This window comes from Vigna unguiculata, chromosome 11, assembly GCF_037176805.1.
Source record: "Vigna unguiculata cultivar grain cowpea cultivar isolate G323 ecotype 2 chromosome 11, ASM3717680v1, whole genome shotgun sequence".
Classification (NCBI taxonomy): Eukaryota; Viridiplantae; Streptophyta; class Magnoliopsida; order Fabales; family Fabaceae; genus Vigna; species Vigna unguiculata.
Genome location: NC_140802.1, coordinates 34,870,329 through 34,885,232, shown reverse-complemented (window position 1 = coordinate 34,885,232; position 14,904 = coordinate 34,870,329). Strand labels below are relative to the sequence as shown.

General features: G+C 37.1%; 1 protein-coding gene and 1 pseudogene across 1 annotated transcript; one reads left to right on the top strand and one right to left on the bottom strand.

Moving 5' to 3' along the window:
• Positions 1-4,130: 4,130 nt before the first annotated feature.
• Positions 4,131-4,643, bottom strand: LOC114169194 (putative O-methyltransferase 3 pseudogene; annotated as a pseudogene).
• Positions 4,644-9,219: 4,576 nt separating this feature from the next.
• Positions 9,220-10,960, top strand: LOC114170324 (uncharacterized). Its single transcript, XM_085669367.1, has 3 exons — positions 9,220-10,152; positions 10,508-10,576; positions 10,679-10,960. Exons 1-3 carry the CDS (start codon positions 9,220-9,222, stop codon positions 10,958-10,960), a joined length of 1,284 nt encoding a protein of 427 aa, XP_085525493.1.
• The last annotated feature ends 3,944 nt before the right edge of the window (positions 10,961-14,904 follow it).

Sequence of the window (14,904 nt, the reverse complement as noted above, 5' to 3'; positions counted from 1 at the left end):
GTTTAAGATGGTGGTGACGACACACTGGCAACATTTAGGGTTTCAATGGTGGCTAGGGTTTCTGATTTGTAAGAAGGTTGAAGATGATGATGGGGCACACTATGGTTGGTGTAGGTGTGTGTACAAGGATCATGGCTACGTGTGATGTTGTTATTGGATCAGAAAGTATTTTTTTTTAATTTGTGATGCCCATTAGGCCTCGGTTCCCTCTAGAGTCGAGGTAGTAACCTCGTATATGCCTTAGTTCATAAACGAGGCATAAACATATCTTTTTTTTTTACGTTGCCAGCATATGCCTTGGGTGTAAAACCGAAGCCAAAATAATTGCGGCATAATCTCTTCCCTGCGCTAGTGTATTGATATTATTTTGGGCTTATTACCAGATAAACTAAAGCTAAGGCTTAAAACGCCGAAGGAAAGGCTTAAAGCATTTCTCAAGTTACCGAGACATTCTAAATGTGCCTTGTGCATCTCCAAAAGTAGAAGAGTTGAACATACTAGTTTTCCTAACAACCAATAGTGGGCTGAGAAAGAGATCCACATCACAACCAAGGGCATCTACTATTGGAAGCTCTTTGTTACAACAACCAAATGTAAAAAACAACACAGGCATATTGGTCGGGAATTTAAAACTAGAGAGCCCTATAAAGAAATACAATTCTGCAGAAATAAATAATATTTTTTATACTTTCATAATTTTTAAACCAACCCCTTGAATGCAGTGTTATATAATTACCTTGCATAGAAGGAGGTCGACAAGTATTATTATTATTTTTTCTCCATTGTTATCTTCTGCCCGCAAATGTTTTCAAATTCAACATCGTCATAAAGAAGTGATTTATTTCCTTCATTCTAATTTCCAATTTCTATTTTCTTCTGTTCTAGTAATCAGGTCAACCTTGATTTGTATGGAGACAACAACACTAGACTCTTTGATGACGGATTGACCACCCAAGGAACCATGGAGACTCCCCCAAGGAGAATTATTAGGAGCATGACCAAAGGGGAGAATCCTTCTTTTATGTCCCTAAGTAGATTTCTTGATTTCCCTAAGTTGACTTGGCTGACTTAATTTTGGTTGACTTATTGACCTTGGACTAAGGTTTACTTATTGACCAAAAGTAATTAAACTTAAGCCATCATGCTAATCCTTGTTTAAGTTGTTTTGTAGGTTAATTTTGTAAAGACAAGCTTGATAGGTGGCACATGGTGATTGGAGGACATGAATGATATGGAGGAGAGAGTAAAGCAAAAGCAAAAGCAAAAGTAGACATTGTACCTTTTGTCTCTTTTGCTCTTTATGCTCCTTTGCATGATTTGGAGACCACTTTTGTCTCTTACTCCACCCTTTTGGCTGAGAATCAACATGGGAAGCAACATCACCATCTCATTTTGTGCCTATCTTGGAGATGCTTCTAGAATTAGGGTTTTCATTTCTTTTCTAGTTAGCCCTTTCATCTTTTGTATTTTGCTTAAAGACCCCTAAGACCATCTATTTAAGGGGAGCTCTTCCACTTGTAAAAGGGTTGAATACTTTGAATCTAAACACTCTTGTTTTCAACCTCATTTCCGTGAGCTATCCTTCCTCCCAAGGAGAGGAAAAACTCTTGCCTTATCTTGCTATGCAAGTGGCGACACCATACACTCATCTCTAGACCTTGGTTTGGCTTTGCCCCCTCTATGAGTGGCGTGTTCCATTTCCATCACCACTACTATCTTCTCTTCCATTTTATTTGTTCTTCTTCTTTCAATGTATTTTCGTTTTTGGTTTTGCTCTTGTTATTTTCATTTCTAAGCACCTTAAACTATCTCTTCTCCTATTGAACTCTTGGAAAGGAACCTTCACATCTAGATAGCTTGCTATCTTAATGTCCAGTGGGGATTTCCTTGAGTTTTCTTTAAAAAACTCTTCACCTTATTCATAATCTTAAAAAGCAAACAAGATAATCCTTTATCACTTTTCACTTATTGGACAGTGAGTTATCAATTCAAGCACCAAAATTTTGTCCTTTCGTCTAATTACTTTTGTATTTCTTATTCACTTGAATCAATTGTTCCACTACCATGATAGAGTGATGCATATCAAGCTAGTAGTTGTTATAATCTCCTTTGCTCTGGCTTTATTCGAATTAACAATGATATAGCTCTAGGAGCAAACATCTCCCTCTTTCCAAGTATAGCTCTTCCTAATATGATATCAACATCCTGGTCTAGAAGGTACTTTTTTATATCCTTTTTTATCTATTATCTCTTGATATTGGACCTTCTAGCATGAAAATATGCCCAACACTCAACAAACACTACCATAAGAATATTGCTACCATTATTTTTTGCAGACCACACTAGTCGATAATAAATTGAGTGAATCTGACACACACTTCATTATATCTGAATCCTGCATTGTTTTTAACCTTTTGAACCAACTAGAAAAATTAACAATGGTTTTAAAAAGGAGGCCCATAGAATTATTTTTTTTTTGTATAAGAAAATGGTAGTCCTGAAGAATAAAACATCCTTGCAATTTCATAATCAAGAGTATCTCTAACTTGAATGTTGAAAGAAGCTTCTAAATGACCTTTGTGTTTTGGATTAACACTGTTATTCATCTGCTTTCCTTCATTACATACAGATGGTAGAGAGACCTTTTTCTTCTTTGAATTTTCTATTTTCAATGCTGCTTCATTGTCTAATCTTCTAAACTCAGCAAGTTTTGATGTAGTCACGTTTGGACAAATTCTAACTCCTGCTCCCGTAATTTTTAGCAAATGAGATCTTACTCGAGTTTAAGATCCATTGAATGATAAATCACACAAACTGCATTTAATCATATTATTTCCACCACCAGGAATTTTTCTTAACTTTGTAACATATCTCCATAAAGGTTTTGTTTCATCTTCTTTTTCGATGGCATGACTAGGTATACTCATCTTAATTTCCTATAATAAAATAAATTTTCTATTAAAAAAAAAACTTGTTCACATATACAAATATACATTGTATAAGAAAAACTACGATAAATTATTTTTACATGAAAAAAACTATAAAAGATATTTATTTAAATTATAAAAAAGAAAGTTTATAAACTTACCTTTTCAGAATCTTTTCTAGACTTTCTTTCTCCTTCCCTTGGTTCTGCAACCGTAAAGCAACAACTTTCCTTCGTTCTACAACTGCAAAGCAACAGCTTTCCTTTGTTATGCAATTGCTAACAAGTTTTTCAATTGTATTTCCTCTCAACTCAAGAGCTCCCAATCTTAATTCTTTCCTTTGTTTTTGTTACTTGTGATTATAACATCTCATTTTACTCTAATTTATAGAATAATTTATTCTTATTGATTTTATTTTTGTTCATCATCTTGATTTTATTTTATTTTATTTTAATAGAAGGTATGAAAGATTATTTTTTATTATTTTATTTCCATTTTTATTTAAATTTTTTTGTGTTTATTTTAATAGAATGTATGGAAGATTATTTTTTATTTTTTTATTTCCCTTTTTATTTTAAATTTTTTGGATTTATTTTAATAGAAGGTATGAAAGATTATTATTTTTTTATTTCCCTTTTTATTTTAAATTTTTTGGATTTATTTTAATAAAAGCTACGAAAGATTATTTTTTATTCTTTTTATTTCCCTTTTTATTTTAAATTTTTTGGATTTATTTTAATAGAAGATATGAAAGATTATTTGTTATTTTTTTTATTTCCCTTTTTATTTTAATAAAAGATATGAAAGATTATTTTTTAGTTTTTTTTATTTCCCTTTTTATTTTAAATTTGTTAGATTTTCCTTTATTCTATAAAAAAAATAACAAACAAAAATATCATGCCAATCAAATAAAATATCAGAATGACGTTAGGTGAGGTGAACAGAGCAAATTGTGAACACATCGTGAACACAACAAAACATGAACAGCCATTTTTCACTCGGATACACGAAAGAATTCTCTGAATCTCGTATTAGTCGCGCATCCAAACAACTAGAGGTGTCCGTTGGTCGCGTGTCTTAGAACTAGTCGCGTCTGATCCATGGAGAAGCTTCCGACACTGTGTCGTGTAGGTGTCCGTTGCGCCTCCGCGTCCGTGTTCACTTCAGGAGCGGGAAGCGTCGTCCAACCACCGTGTCAGAGCATCATAGGGAATCGTTAAAAAAGTGGTTGAACTTAGGCTGACACCTAGCAAAATCCCAAAATGTCATCCCATTTTTAGTTTGGAATGGTGTAGCGTCTTCATTTGTGAACCAAGTAGAGAATTGAAACCATGGATTGATCATAATTGGATTAAATACTAGTTGCAGAAAATATCTCATACTAAAGGGATGGTCCTTTAGGAGTAATTTAGATGCATCAGTTAGCACATACATCACTTTAGGCTCATTTGGGGTGGCGTGTTCAGAGAGGAAACCAGAATGAGTCAGAATTTTTATCAAGCGGCTGATAAAGAAACTCTGGGAATGGTGGAGTGGTAATGAAGCAATGATTTGTGAGAGTGGCATAGGTTGGCCATAGTTGTGTATGATATCTACTATGCCGAACTCAACAACCCACTTAAGAGACAAAGAGTTTATGAATTTGAAAATGTGATTCCAGATATGGGTTTGAGCTCAAAGCAATTGTGAAACATGCTCTTCACCTTGGGTTTACATGTATAATTTTTGTAGTTTCTGTGCTATAAAATCTCATATAAGCTTTGTTTTTATAACTACAAAAGCTCATATTGCTCAAGGAACTCCATCCATTGTTGAGCTTATGTTGACTCTTCAAGTATTTAAGTGACTTACAATCACTATGAATGACAAATTTATTGGAAACAAGATAATGATCCCAACTTTGAAGAGTCCTCACAAATGCATACAATTTCTTTTCATAGGTGGGATAATTGAGAGAAGCGCCATGTAATTTTTCACTAAAATATGCAATGGGACGACCTTCTTAGAATAATATCACACATGTACCAACTCTCAATGCATCATATTCTAGTTCCATATGAATGTAACACTTTTTTTTTGTGTTCATCAAACACTTTTTGTTATTTTTGCCCCCATATGAATGTAACATCTTTCTTCACTAACTCTTTGAGTGGTGAAGCTAGACTAGAGAAATTAGGAGCAAACCTTCTATAGAAACTTGTCAAACCATGGAAGCTCCTAATTTCTCCTATATTTTTTAGAAGTAGGCAATTCCTGAATGGTCTTTATTTTCTCAGGATCCACATGAACCCCATCTTTATTGACTATAAAACCTAAGAAAATGACACTATCAACACAAAAGTACACTTATCTACCTTGGCCAACAAATGATAATCAAAATATAATCAAAATAAACTACAATAAACTTGCCTATACAATCACTTAAGATATGATTCATAATGTGCATGAAAGTTCTTGGTGCATTACTAAGGCCAAAAGGCATTACTAGCCATTCATACAATCCTAACTTAGTCTTTAAAGTAGTTTTCCACTTATCACCTTCTTTAATACAAATTTGGTGATAACCACTTTTAAGATCACTTTTAGAAAACACAGTGGAACCATGCAATTCATCCAACATATCATCTTACCTAGGGATTGAATGCTTATACTTTATTGTGATGTTATTGATGGCTCTACAGTCACAACACATCCTCCCTTTACCATCTTTTTTTGGGACCAACAATCCTGGAACAACACAAGGACTAAGGCTCTGTTGAACCCAACTCTTATCTAATAAATCTTGTACTTGGGTCTCTATCTCCTTTGATTCTTGAGGATTAGTCCTATAGGTTGGTTTATTTGGTAGATTAACCCTAAGCACAAAATAAATTTGATTTTCAATTCCCCTAAAATGTGGAAGACCAATTGCTCTTTCTTTAGGGAATACATCCTCAAATTCTTTCAAGAGATTTTCAATAGAAAAAGGTAGAGATTTAGTGGAAGATTCACTAGAAGTGCATGTGAGTGTTCCTTGACAAACAAGAGGTAAGAAGATTGTTTACCATGAAGAACATGTAAAGATTTTTTATTTAAAAGAACTTCATGTTGAATAACCTTAGGGGAAGGAACACCACATTCCCCCACCTCTAATTCTTTACTCTCTACTTTTTGACTTTTTTTTTGTTCTTCCTCCCTTTTGAGTTTCATTTGTACTTGATTCTTAGCTACCTCACTTGGTGTTAAAGGATGAAGTACAAATTTCCTTTCCTTGTAATGAAGGGTAGTTTCATTAGAAAGACCATCATGCATTGATTTTCTATTAAATTGCCATGGTCTTCCTAACAAAATATGATAAGCCTCTATGGGAACTATATCACATAAAACTGCATCTTGGTATTTCACAATGGAGAATTGTACCTTCACTTGATTCTTGACTATGATATCCTCATCTTCATTAAGCCAATGAAGTTTATAAGGTTTTGGATGGGGTAACACAGTTAAGTTCAACTTCTCAACCAATCTAGTGCTACAACAATTACAACATGATCCACTATCAATGATGAGAGAACATATATTCTTTCAAACATTGTATCTTGTGTAAAACATGTTCTCTCTTTGATTGATATGGTTAGACCTAGATTGATTATTGAGGAGCCTTCTAATCATTAGAAGCTCTCCTTTACAACGCATCGTCTCTATTTGACTCATGAGAACTATCACTCACAACTTCATTTTCACTTGGGCTAAACTCTTGGCTACTATAATGATCAATACCCCCAAGATCTTGGTCTTTTTGGTGGGGCATTGAGCTGCTACATCTCCTCGACCTAAACACTTGAAACACTTGATGTCACTAGTGCGGGTGTGTGTAGATGCTTCACCCCTACCTTTCTTACTTCCTCTAGCTTCATCCTTTTCTCTTTTAAAATCTCTCTTGATATAAGAGTTAGAAGAATGTGTCTCTTTTAGAAAATGATTTCCCCAATAGTTTTTGTTCTACCTTGATACACAATTATCCAAATCACTCAAATCTTTGTAAGGTAGAAGTTCCACTCTATCTCTTATATCAAAATTTAACCCACTCAAAATTCTAGTTATGGTCAGCTCATCCTTTTCATCTATGCCCGCCTTAATCATAACAACTTCATCCTTTGTCTATATTCTTCCACGATCATAGACCTTTGTTGAAGCCTTTGGAGTTTATCCATGAGTTCCCTAGTGTAATAGGAAGGAACATTTCTCTTCCTAAGGGCATTTTTAAGATTAGACCAATACTTAATGGTAGGGCTTTGTAACCTAACTTTCTCTTGAACGAAGGAGGTTGCCAATACATAGCATAGGCTTGAAAGCTAAGTGTACCTAAAGGCACCTTTCTCTGTTCTCGGACTTGGTGGCATTCAAATAATTGTTCCACCTCCTTCATCTCCCAATCCAAAAAGGCTTCAATATTTTCTTTGCCATAGAAGTATGGAAAATCAATTTTCCTTCTTTAGGGGTGTGTTCTTTCCTTTGCCTTCTCACATGTGAAGGTTGTTCATAGTACTCACATACCCCTAACTCTTGTTAAGAGAAAGTATCCTCTTCATGCCTACTCCTCCTATGCTGGGAGTTCTTTTTTCTCTCTCCTTTAAGGCATTAAAATTTTCGTATATGTGCCTCATTCTCTCTTCATTCCTTCTCCTATCCTCTAGGGCTTGCCTCTCTTTTTCCTCTTCTTTTCTTTCTCTTTCTTCTTCTTTCCTCTCCTTTTCTCTCTCTATTTTCTTTTTCCTCAACTTGCCTTTCTTTTTCTATTTTCCTCCTTTCCTTTTCCTCCCCTCTCCTATTGTATCATTATCTTAAATTCTTTAAATTTATCAACAAATTGGGACAGAACATGTTTCTTACTATCAGAACCACTATCACCATGTTTAGAACCTCGCCTTGTCATCATCTAATAAATTGATAAGTATTCCTAGAAAGAAAGCTTTTTTGTGTTTCATGATTAGACTTCTAGGGAAGAGAGGTGGGTCACTTGGACTTCTTACATACCAAGTCTTGCCTTAGCCAAAGTGTAATATGCTACTTACTTATGGACTTTCACCCAAGGATATACTTTTAATTTATAAGAGTTTTCACAAATGTTTTTAAGAACAAAGTTCAAAACACCACAAGCAAATTACAACAATAAACGAATACCTAATTGGCAAAGACTTTAGAGACTTTGGTCTCTTAACTCAAGCAACTATCATGTAAAGCAATAAAGCTACCTTATGCGGTCTAGTTGGTAAGGTTAGAAGACATTTGAAGCCTTCAAAACTCTCACTACTACAAACAACTTACTATATAAAAGAGGTTCTAATTAGGAGATGGGATTGAACACCTTGTGGTTCCCCCAAGAAACCTAATTAGGCCAATTACAAGAAAGACAAATGAACAAGAAACATGCAATGATTACAAGCCATTTATGGCTAATAATCCGAGACCACAACTCTTCCTCTTTTGGTGTTTGCACTCTTTTGGTGTTTGCTCTCCCTCACTTTAATGTGAAAGTGGATGTTGACCTTGAAAGTTTTCTCGCTTGAAGCTTTCAAATGGATTCCCCACCTTCCAAGACACTACCTCCAAGTATAGTAAACCTAAATATAATCCTCCTATATCACAATACACACCACACCAAAAGTGTCCAACAAATAAAGTAAGAAAAAGTATAAACATACAGAAAGCTAAACCAAAGGGAACTCAAGAGGGAATTAAGTCACCTTAGTTATGATCAAATGCTTTATCACTCACTATAAGGCTAGAGAACGTGAAATCACACCTCTACTTCACAAATTTTTTTCTTGTTTCATTTTTCTACCTTTTGACATGATATTTTTTTTTCTCTTTTTCGTTTATGTCTTAATTAGCAGATCCAAAAATCAATTCTCAATTTGGACCAACCATTCATTCATGATAAATCAAAAATAGCAAGTGTGCATGTAGTGAAATAGTGAACTTCAAATGCAATTCGAGCCAAGAAAACGTGAAATTTTGCTTCAACTTCAAAGAATTTTCATGATTTTGTTTCTCAATATTTTTCACTAATTTTCTTTTTTTATATATTTTCATCTTTCTCTTTATATATGTTGACGATATGGTAGTCACCTCGGTGGAAGAGAAAGGACATTAAGAAGATCTAGAGGAGCTATTTGTTACGATTAATAAGTACCAACTTAAACTTAATCCAGAGAAATGTGTTTTCGGGGTTAAAGCAGAGAAGTTTCTGGGTCTTTTACTTACGGAGAGGGGAATAGAAGCTAATCCGGACAAATGTGCAGCTATCATAAATATGAGGAGCCCAAGCAACGTTAAAGAGGTGCAGAGGTTGACAGGAAGGATGGCCGCTTTATCTCGTTTTCTTGCTAAAAGTGGGCATAAGGGTTTTCCCTATTTCCAATGTTTAAAGAAAAATGAGAAATTTCAATGGACAGATCAATGCGAGGAAGCTTTTCAAAAACTGAAAGAATATCTGAGTAAGCCACCAGTATTGTGCAAACCGGAGAAAGACGCTGATCTAGCGTTATATATCTCGATGATCGAGCATGCAGTCAGCTCGATATTGGTACAAGAGTCCAGAGGGAATCAAAGGCCCGTGTATTTCGTGAACAAGGTACTTCATGGTGCTGAGGTGAGATATCCGACTATAGAGAAGGCTGCCTTGGCTATAGTGGTGTCGGCTCGGCGTTTGAGGCATTATTTCCAGAATCATAGGGTCAAAGTGATGACGGATTTGCCGATCAGATACATACTACAAAAACCATATATATCAAGCAGGTTGGTTAAATGGGCAATAGAGCTTTCAAAGTATGGAATACAGTACGAATCACGAGGGTCGATCAGAGCTCAGTTTTTAGCTAATTTTCTAGTAGAATTATCTGAGCCACCTGTCGATGATCGGCAAGCTACAAAGATATCATGGATTTTATTTGTCGACGGGGCTTCTAATCTGAAAGGAAGTGGTGCTGGTATAGTATTAGAAGGACCAGAAGGAGTTCTAATTAAACAATCTTTGAGATTTGCTTTCAAGGCTAGTAATAATCAAGCAGAGTATGAAGCTTTGATAGCAGGGATGCTTTTGGCTAAAGAGATGGGTATCACTAGGTTATTGGTCAAAAGCGATTCCACATTAGTGGCAGGCCAGGTGACGGGAGAATTCCAGGCTTGTGATCCACAGTTGGCTAAATTCAAGTCGATATACGTTGATCGATGGTCATTTGTTCAAGTATGGGTTTTCTAGACCTTTGTTGATTTGTGTTGGTAGGAGGGAGGCATCTCGGCTCACGGCCGAATTACATGAGGGCATATGTGGAAGTCATATCGAAGGGAGAGCATTGATGTTGCGACTGGTACGGGGTGGGTTCTTTTGGCCCACTATGAAGAATGACTGTATGGAGTATGTCAAGAAATGTGAGTCGTGTCAGAAACACGCTGACTAGAGCCATGCACCGCCCGAGGTGTTGCACTCCCTCAATACACCTTGGCCATTTCACACTTGGGGAATAGACATTTTGGGCCTGTTTCCTAAAGGGGTGAGGCAGCTTAAGTTTTTTATTGTGGCTGTGGAATATTTTACAAAGTGGATTGAGGCCGAGCCAGTTGCTGTGATTTCTGGTAGTCGGGTTCGGGAATTTATCTGGAAGAACATAGTATGCTGATTTGGTGTTCCACGAAGAATTATTTCGGACAATGGGACTTAGTTTGCATGCTCATCAGTAAGACAATTATGTGATGAAATTGGGATTAAGCAGGTCTTCTCTTCTATGGAGCATCCCCAAACGAATGGTCAGGCTGAAGCCGCTAATAAAGTGATATTAAGGGGTGTGAAACGAAGATTGATGGCCGCAAAAGGGGAATGGCCAAATGAGATACACCGAGTGTTGTGGGCATATCATACCACACCTCAAACGTCCACTCGAGAAACCCCATTTACTCTGGTATATGGTACAGATGTGATGATCCCTGTGGAAATCTCAGAGAATACTAGGAGGGCGAGGACGTTTAATGAGGAGGTTTCTGAGGTTGGGCTTTGACCAAACCTTGATGTTATAGATGAAGTCAGGGACCTGGCCCAAATTTCGGGTGAAGCAATGAATAGGAGGTTAGAAAGAAGGTACAGGACCAAAGTAATACCTCGAAGCTTCCAGGTGCAGGATTTAGTGTTAAGAAAGGCACAATTAATTCAAATGGATAGTAAGTCGGCGCCAAAGTGGACCGGACCTTATCGCGTTAAAGAAGTGTTGGGGGAAGGAGCTTACAAATTGGAGACGTTAGAGGGAAAAGAGATACCACGGACATGGAATGCGGCAAATTTACTTTTTTACTTTAGTTAAATGGTTTTTCTCTATAGATATGTTTTTCTGTTTTTTGTTTTGATTTTTCAAATATAATGTTATTCAGCATTACTGTTTTATTCCGAGCCGAGTTGCTTGAGGTTTAAAAGAGCCTTTGTGTTCTATTCCAAGCCGAGTTGCTTGAGGTTTAAAAGAGCCTTTGTGTTCTATTCCAAGCCGAGTTTCTTGAGGTTTAAAAGAGCCTTTGTGTTCTATTCCAAGCCGAGTTGCTTGAGGTTTAAAAGAGCCTTTGTGTTCTATTCCAAACCGAGTTGCTTGAGGTTTTAAAAGAGCCTTTGTGTTCTATTCCAAGCCGAGTTGCTTGAGGATTAAAAAGAGCTTTTATGTTCTACTCCAAGCCGAGTTGCTTGAGGATTAAAAAGAGCTTTTGTGTTCTACTCCAAGCCGAGTTGCTTGAGGATTAAAAGAACTTGTTCTATTCCAAACTGAGAGCTCGGTTGATAACCGAGGTCATTGGTAGTAGTAGTAGAAGTATGAGTTAATAGCTTAGGTTTGGGAAGGTTATTGTGACTAAGAGCTCGGTTGATAACCGAGGTCGTTCATATTAGTAGTAGAAGTATGAGTTAATAGCTGATGTGACTATGAGCTCGGTTGATAATCGAGGTCGTTGGTAGTAGTAGTAGAAGTATGAGTTAATAGCTGAGGTTTGGGAAGGTTATTGTGACTGAGAGCTTGGTTGATAACCGAGGTCATTCGTATTAGTAGTAGAAGTATGAGTTAATAGCTGATGTGACTGAGAGCTCGGTTGATAACCGAGGTCGTTGGTAATAGTAGTAGAAGTATGAGTTAATAGCTGATGTGACTGAGAGTTCGGTTGACAACCGAGGTCGTTGGTAGTAGTAGTAGAAGTATGAGTTAATAGCTGGTGTGACTGAGAGCTCGGTTGATAACCGAAGTTATTAGAAATAGAAATATATAAATTAGTTAATAGCTAGTATAATTAAAAACTAAGAGTTTGTCAAATCAAGATTGATTGTGCAATTTAGAGGCTAGTAGTTTGACCTGAGGTTTGGGAAGGTTATTGTGACTGAAATCTCGGTTGATAGTCGAGGTCATCAATAGTGGAAGCATACAAATTAATTAATAGTATAATTAAAAACAAGCGGGATTAGTGATAGAAACAAGAGTGGGTTAAGTCAAGATTGGTAGTTTAATTTAGAGGTTAGGATTTTTTGATTATCAAGTTAAAAGCTCACGTAAAGAAACAGACAGGAGTTAATAATAAGATCTATAGGAAATAAGGCTAGATATTAAATGTTGAGAATATTTGTTCGTAAGGATAACATAAATAGTCCAATATGAAGGAGCAAAATATAAAAAGTCAGGTTTAACAGGTGACATAAAAAAAAATAATAAACTGAGATACAAAATGGGGAGTCTTAATCATCGATGTCCACCAATTGTCCGTTGACCACGGATTTAGAGATGTTCGCTGAAGATAAATTCACATCAGGGTAGAGAACATGGACTTGATCGAGGGCGAGTTGGAATCCCATGTTCAAGGAGGAACCGATTTGGTCTTTGAGAAGCTCCGAACTGTTAAGAAGGTCTTTCTCTTTGAGGACCTAGCCTTGCTTCTCGGCTTCTAGAGTTTTCAACTGGTTGTGTAAATCAGCGAGCAATTCGTCCTTTTTCTTTACCTGGTAGGTCAGCTCGGTAACTTCAGTGGTGAGGCGGGAGGTTTCGGTTTGGGAGAGCACCAAGGCTTGCTCTTTTTGTTTTAAGTCTAGGGATTTCTGAGTGGATAGGAGGGTTAATTGATCCATCAAAATGAAACTGGATGCTTCGGCTTTACGGAGATTGGCTAGGATGCTCTCGTGGAGAGTTTTGGGGTCTTAGGTCCTCAGCAGATTGACGTCATGACGGAGGTAGTTGTGCTTCCGACCATGTTGGGAATGAAGGAATTGGGGGTGCCAAAAGCTCATCTAGGTGTCGTCCACTGTCTGATGAGGGGCCAGCTGAATTTGTGAGGTTGAATGTTGTGAGGTTGCTTCAATTACTTTCTAGTCAGAGGCTCAAGATCGAGTTCTGATGTCTCTTCATGGAGTTCGATACGAGGAAGTGGTGCAGAAGGACTAGCACCCGCTGTTGTTGTTTTTTGCTTCTTGAGTTGACGAGCTCGCTTTAGCATATCTTCATGAGACATCGCCATTAGGCTCTCTGCAAAAATAAGTGAGATCGGATAAATGAGGGGTGATATTGATTGCAAAATAGTAAAAAGACAATAGTAAAGTAAGTATCGATGTGGAAATTTAGATCCACCACTCGGAATTCCAACTCTAATAATTTTTGAGTATCAAAAACAACATCCAGTTGTTCCAGCATCAAGCAGTCTTTTTTCTTAGAAGGGTCCAAGTCTTCTAATTGCCGAGGGGTTTGAAGGTTGGGCGATTGGCACCAATATAAGGGGAAGCCTTCTAGGAGGGAAGGGCTGTGATCGGGGCGACTATTTTTATGAAAATACCCTGGAAACCCTTGTAAGAAGAGTTGTATAAGGTTAGGAGAGCGCGGCCACTAACTCCATTAAGGGAGGCCAACAGTTGTTTGTGAGGAGCTCGTAATTCGAAGAAGTAAAGAAACATGTTGCTTGAGGGAGTAATTCCGAAGTGGGTGCATAGAATTTAGAAGGCATGAATGAAAGCCCATCTGTTAGGGTGTAATTGGCATGGAGAAACGTTCAGAATGGTGAGGAGTTCTTTTTCGAAGGTGTTGAAGGGGAGTCGTAAACCTAACTTCTCGAATAAAGTAACATACATATAAGTAAATTTTTGAGGGGAAATAGGAAATAAATTGCCATCTCTGCAAATAGGTTCATCACCATCACAGGCAATAACGGTTACTTCAGCTTCATTGCTTTTACACAAGGTTTGGTGGCGTCTGAAAGCCCTAATTCTAGTGAGGGTAGTCATGGATGAAGTTTCCCTGCGTAAGGCCAAAGGGGCCCAAGAATAGAGGGAATTATAGTAGGTATTCATGGAGAGCGGTTGCAGTGGCGGCGTAGTAAGGGTTTTTTCAGAGTAAGTTATGGATAATATGGGAAGGAGGAAAATACAATTGCAAAGCTAAAACACAGTATAAAAACATAGATAATGTATAAGAAACAAGTAAAAGGAGCAAGGGGACAAGCATGAAATTTGAAGGAGAAAGAAGAAATACCTGGAAAAAGGAAATGGCGGTTGAGAAAGGATAAGTGGGAGTGGAAGAAGCGTGAGCGTAATGAGTGAGAAGATGAAGGACTGTTTAGGGTTGCAGAGGTTAAAGAGGGAGTTGAGTGATGTTTGATATTCAAAAAGGAGGGGAAAAGAAGACCGTTGGATGAGTTACACATGGTTGTGAAAGTGCAGGGAACAATTATGATTTTACGGGAAATGGTGAAGAGCAGTTATTGACAAGACAACTCCTGCTTTCCTCGTTCTGGAGACGAGAAAGTGCAGAAGTTGGAGAGCTGTGTACTAGTCCAGAGAAAGTGGTTCGGTTTTGTGCCGAGATGACAGTTAAGAGAATTTGGTTAAGCGAGATAGAAGATTTTTGGCATATAGCAGATCGGGAGTAGCAGATCAGGTTATAACCGAGGGGGAGAATAATGACTGAATTGTACTCCGTATTTGGCAAGATTTAGGGGA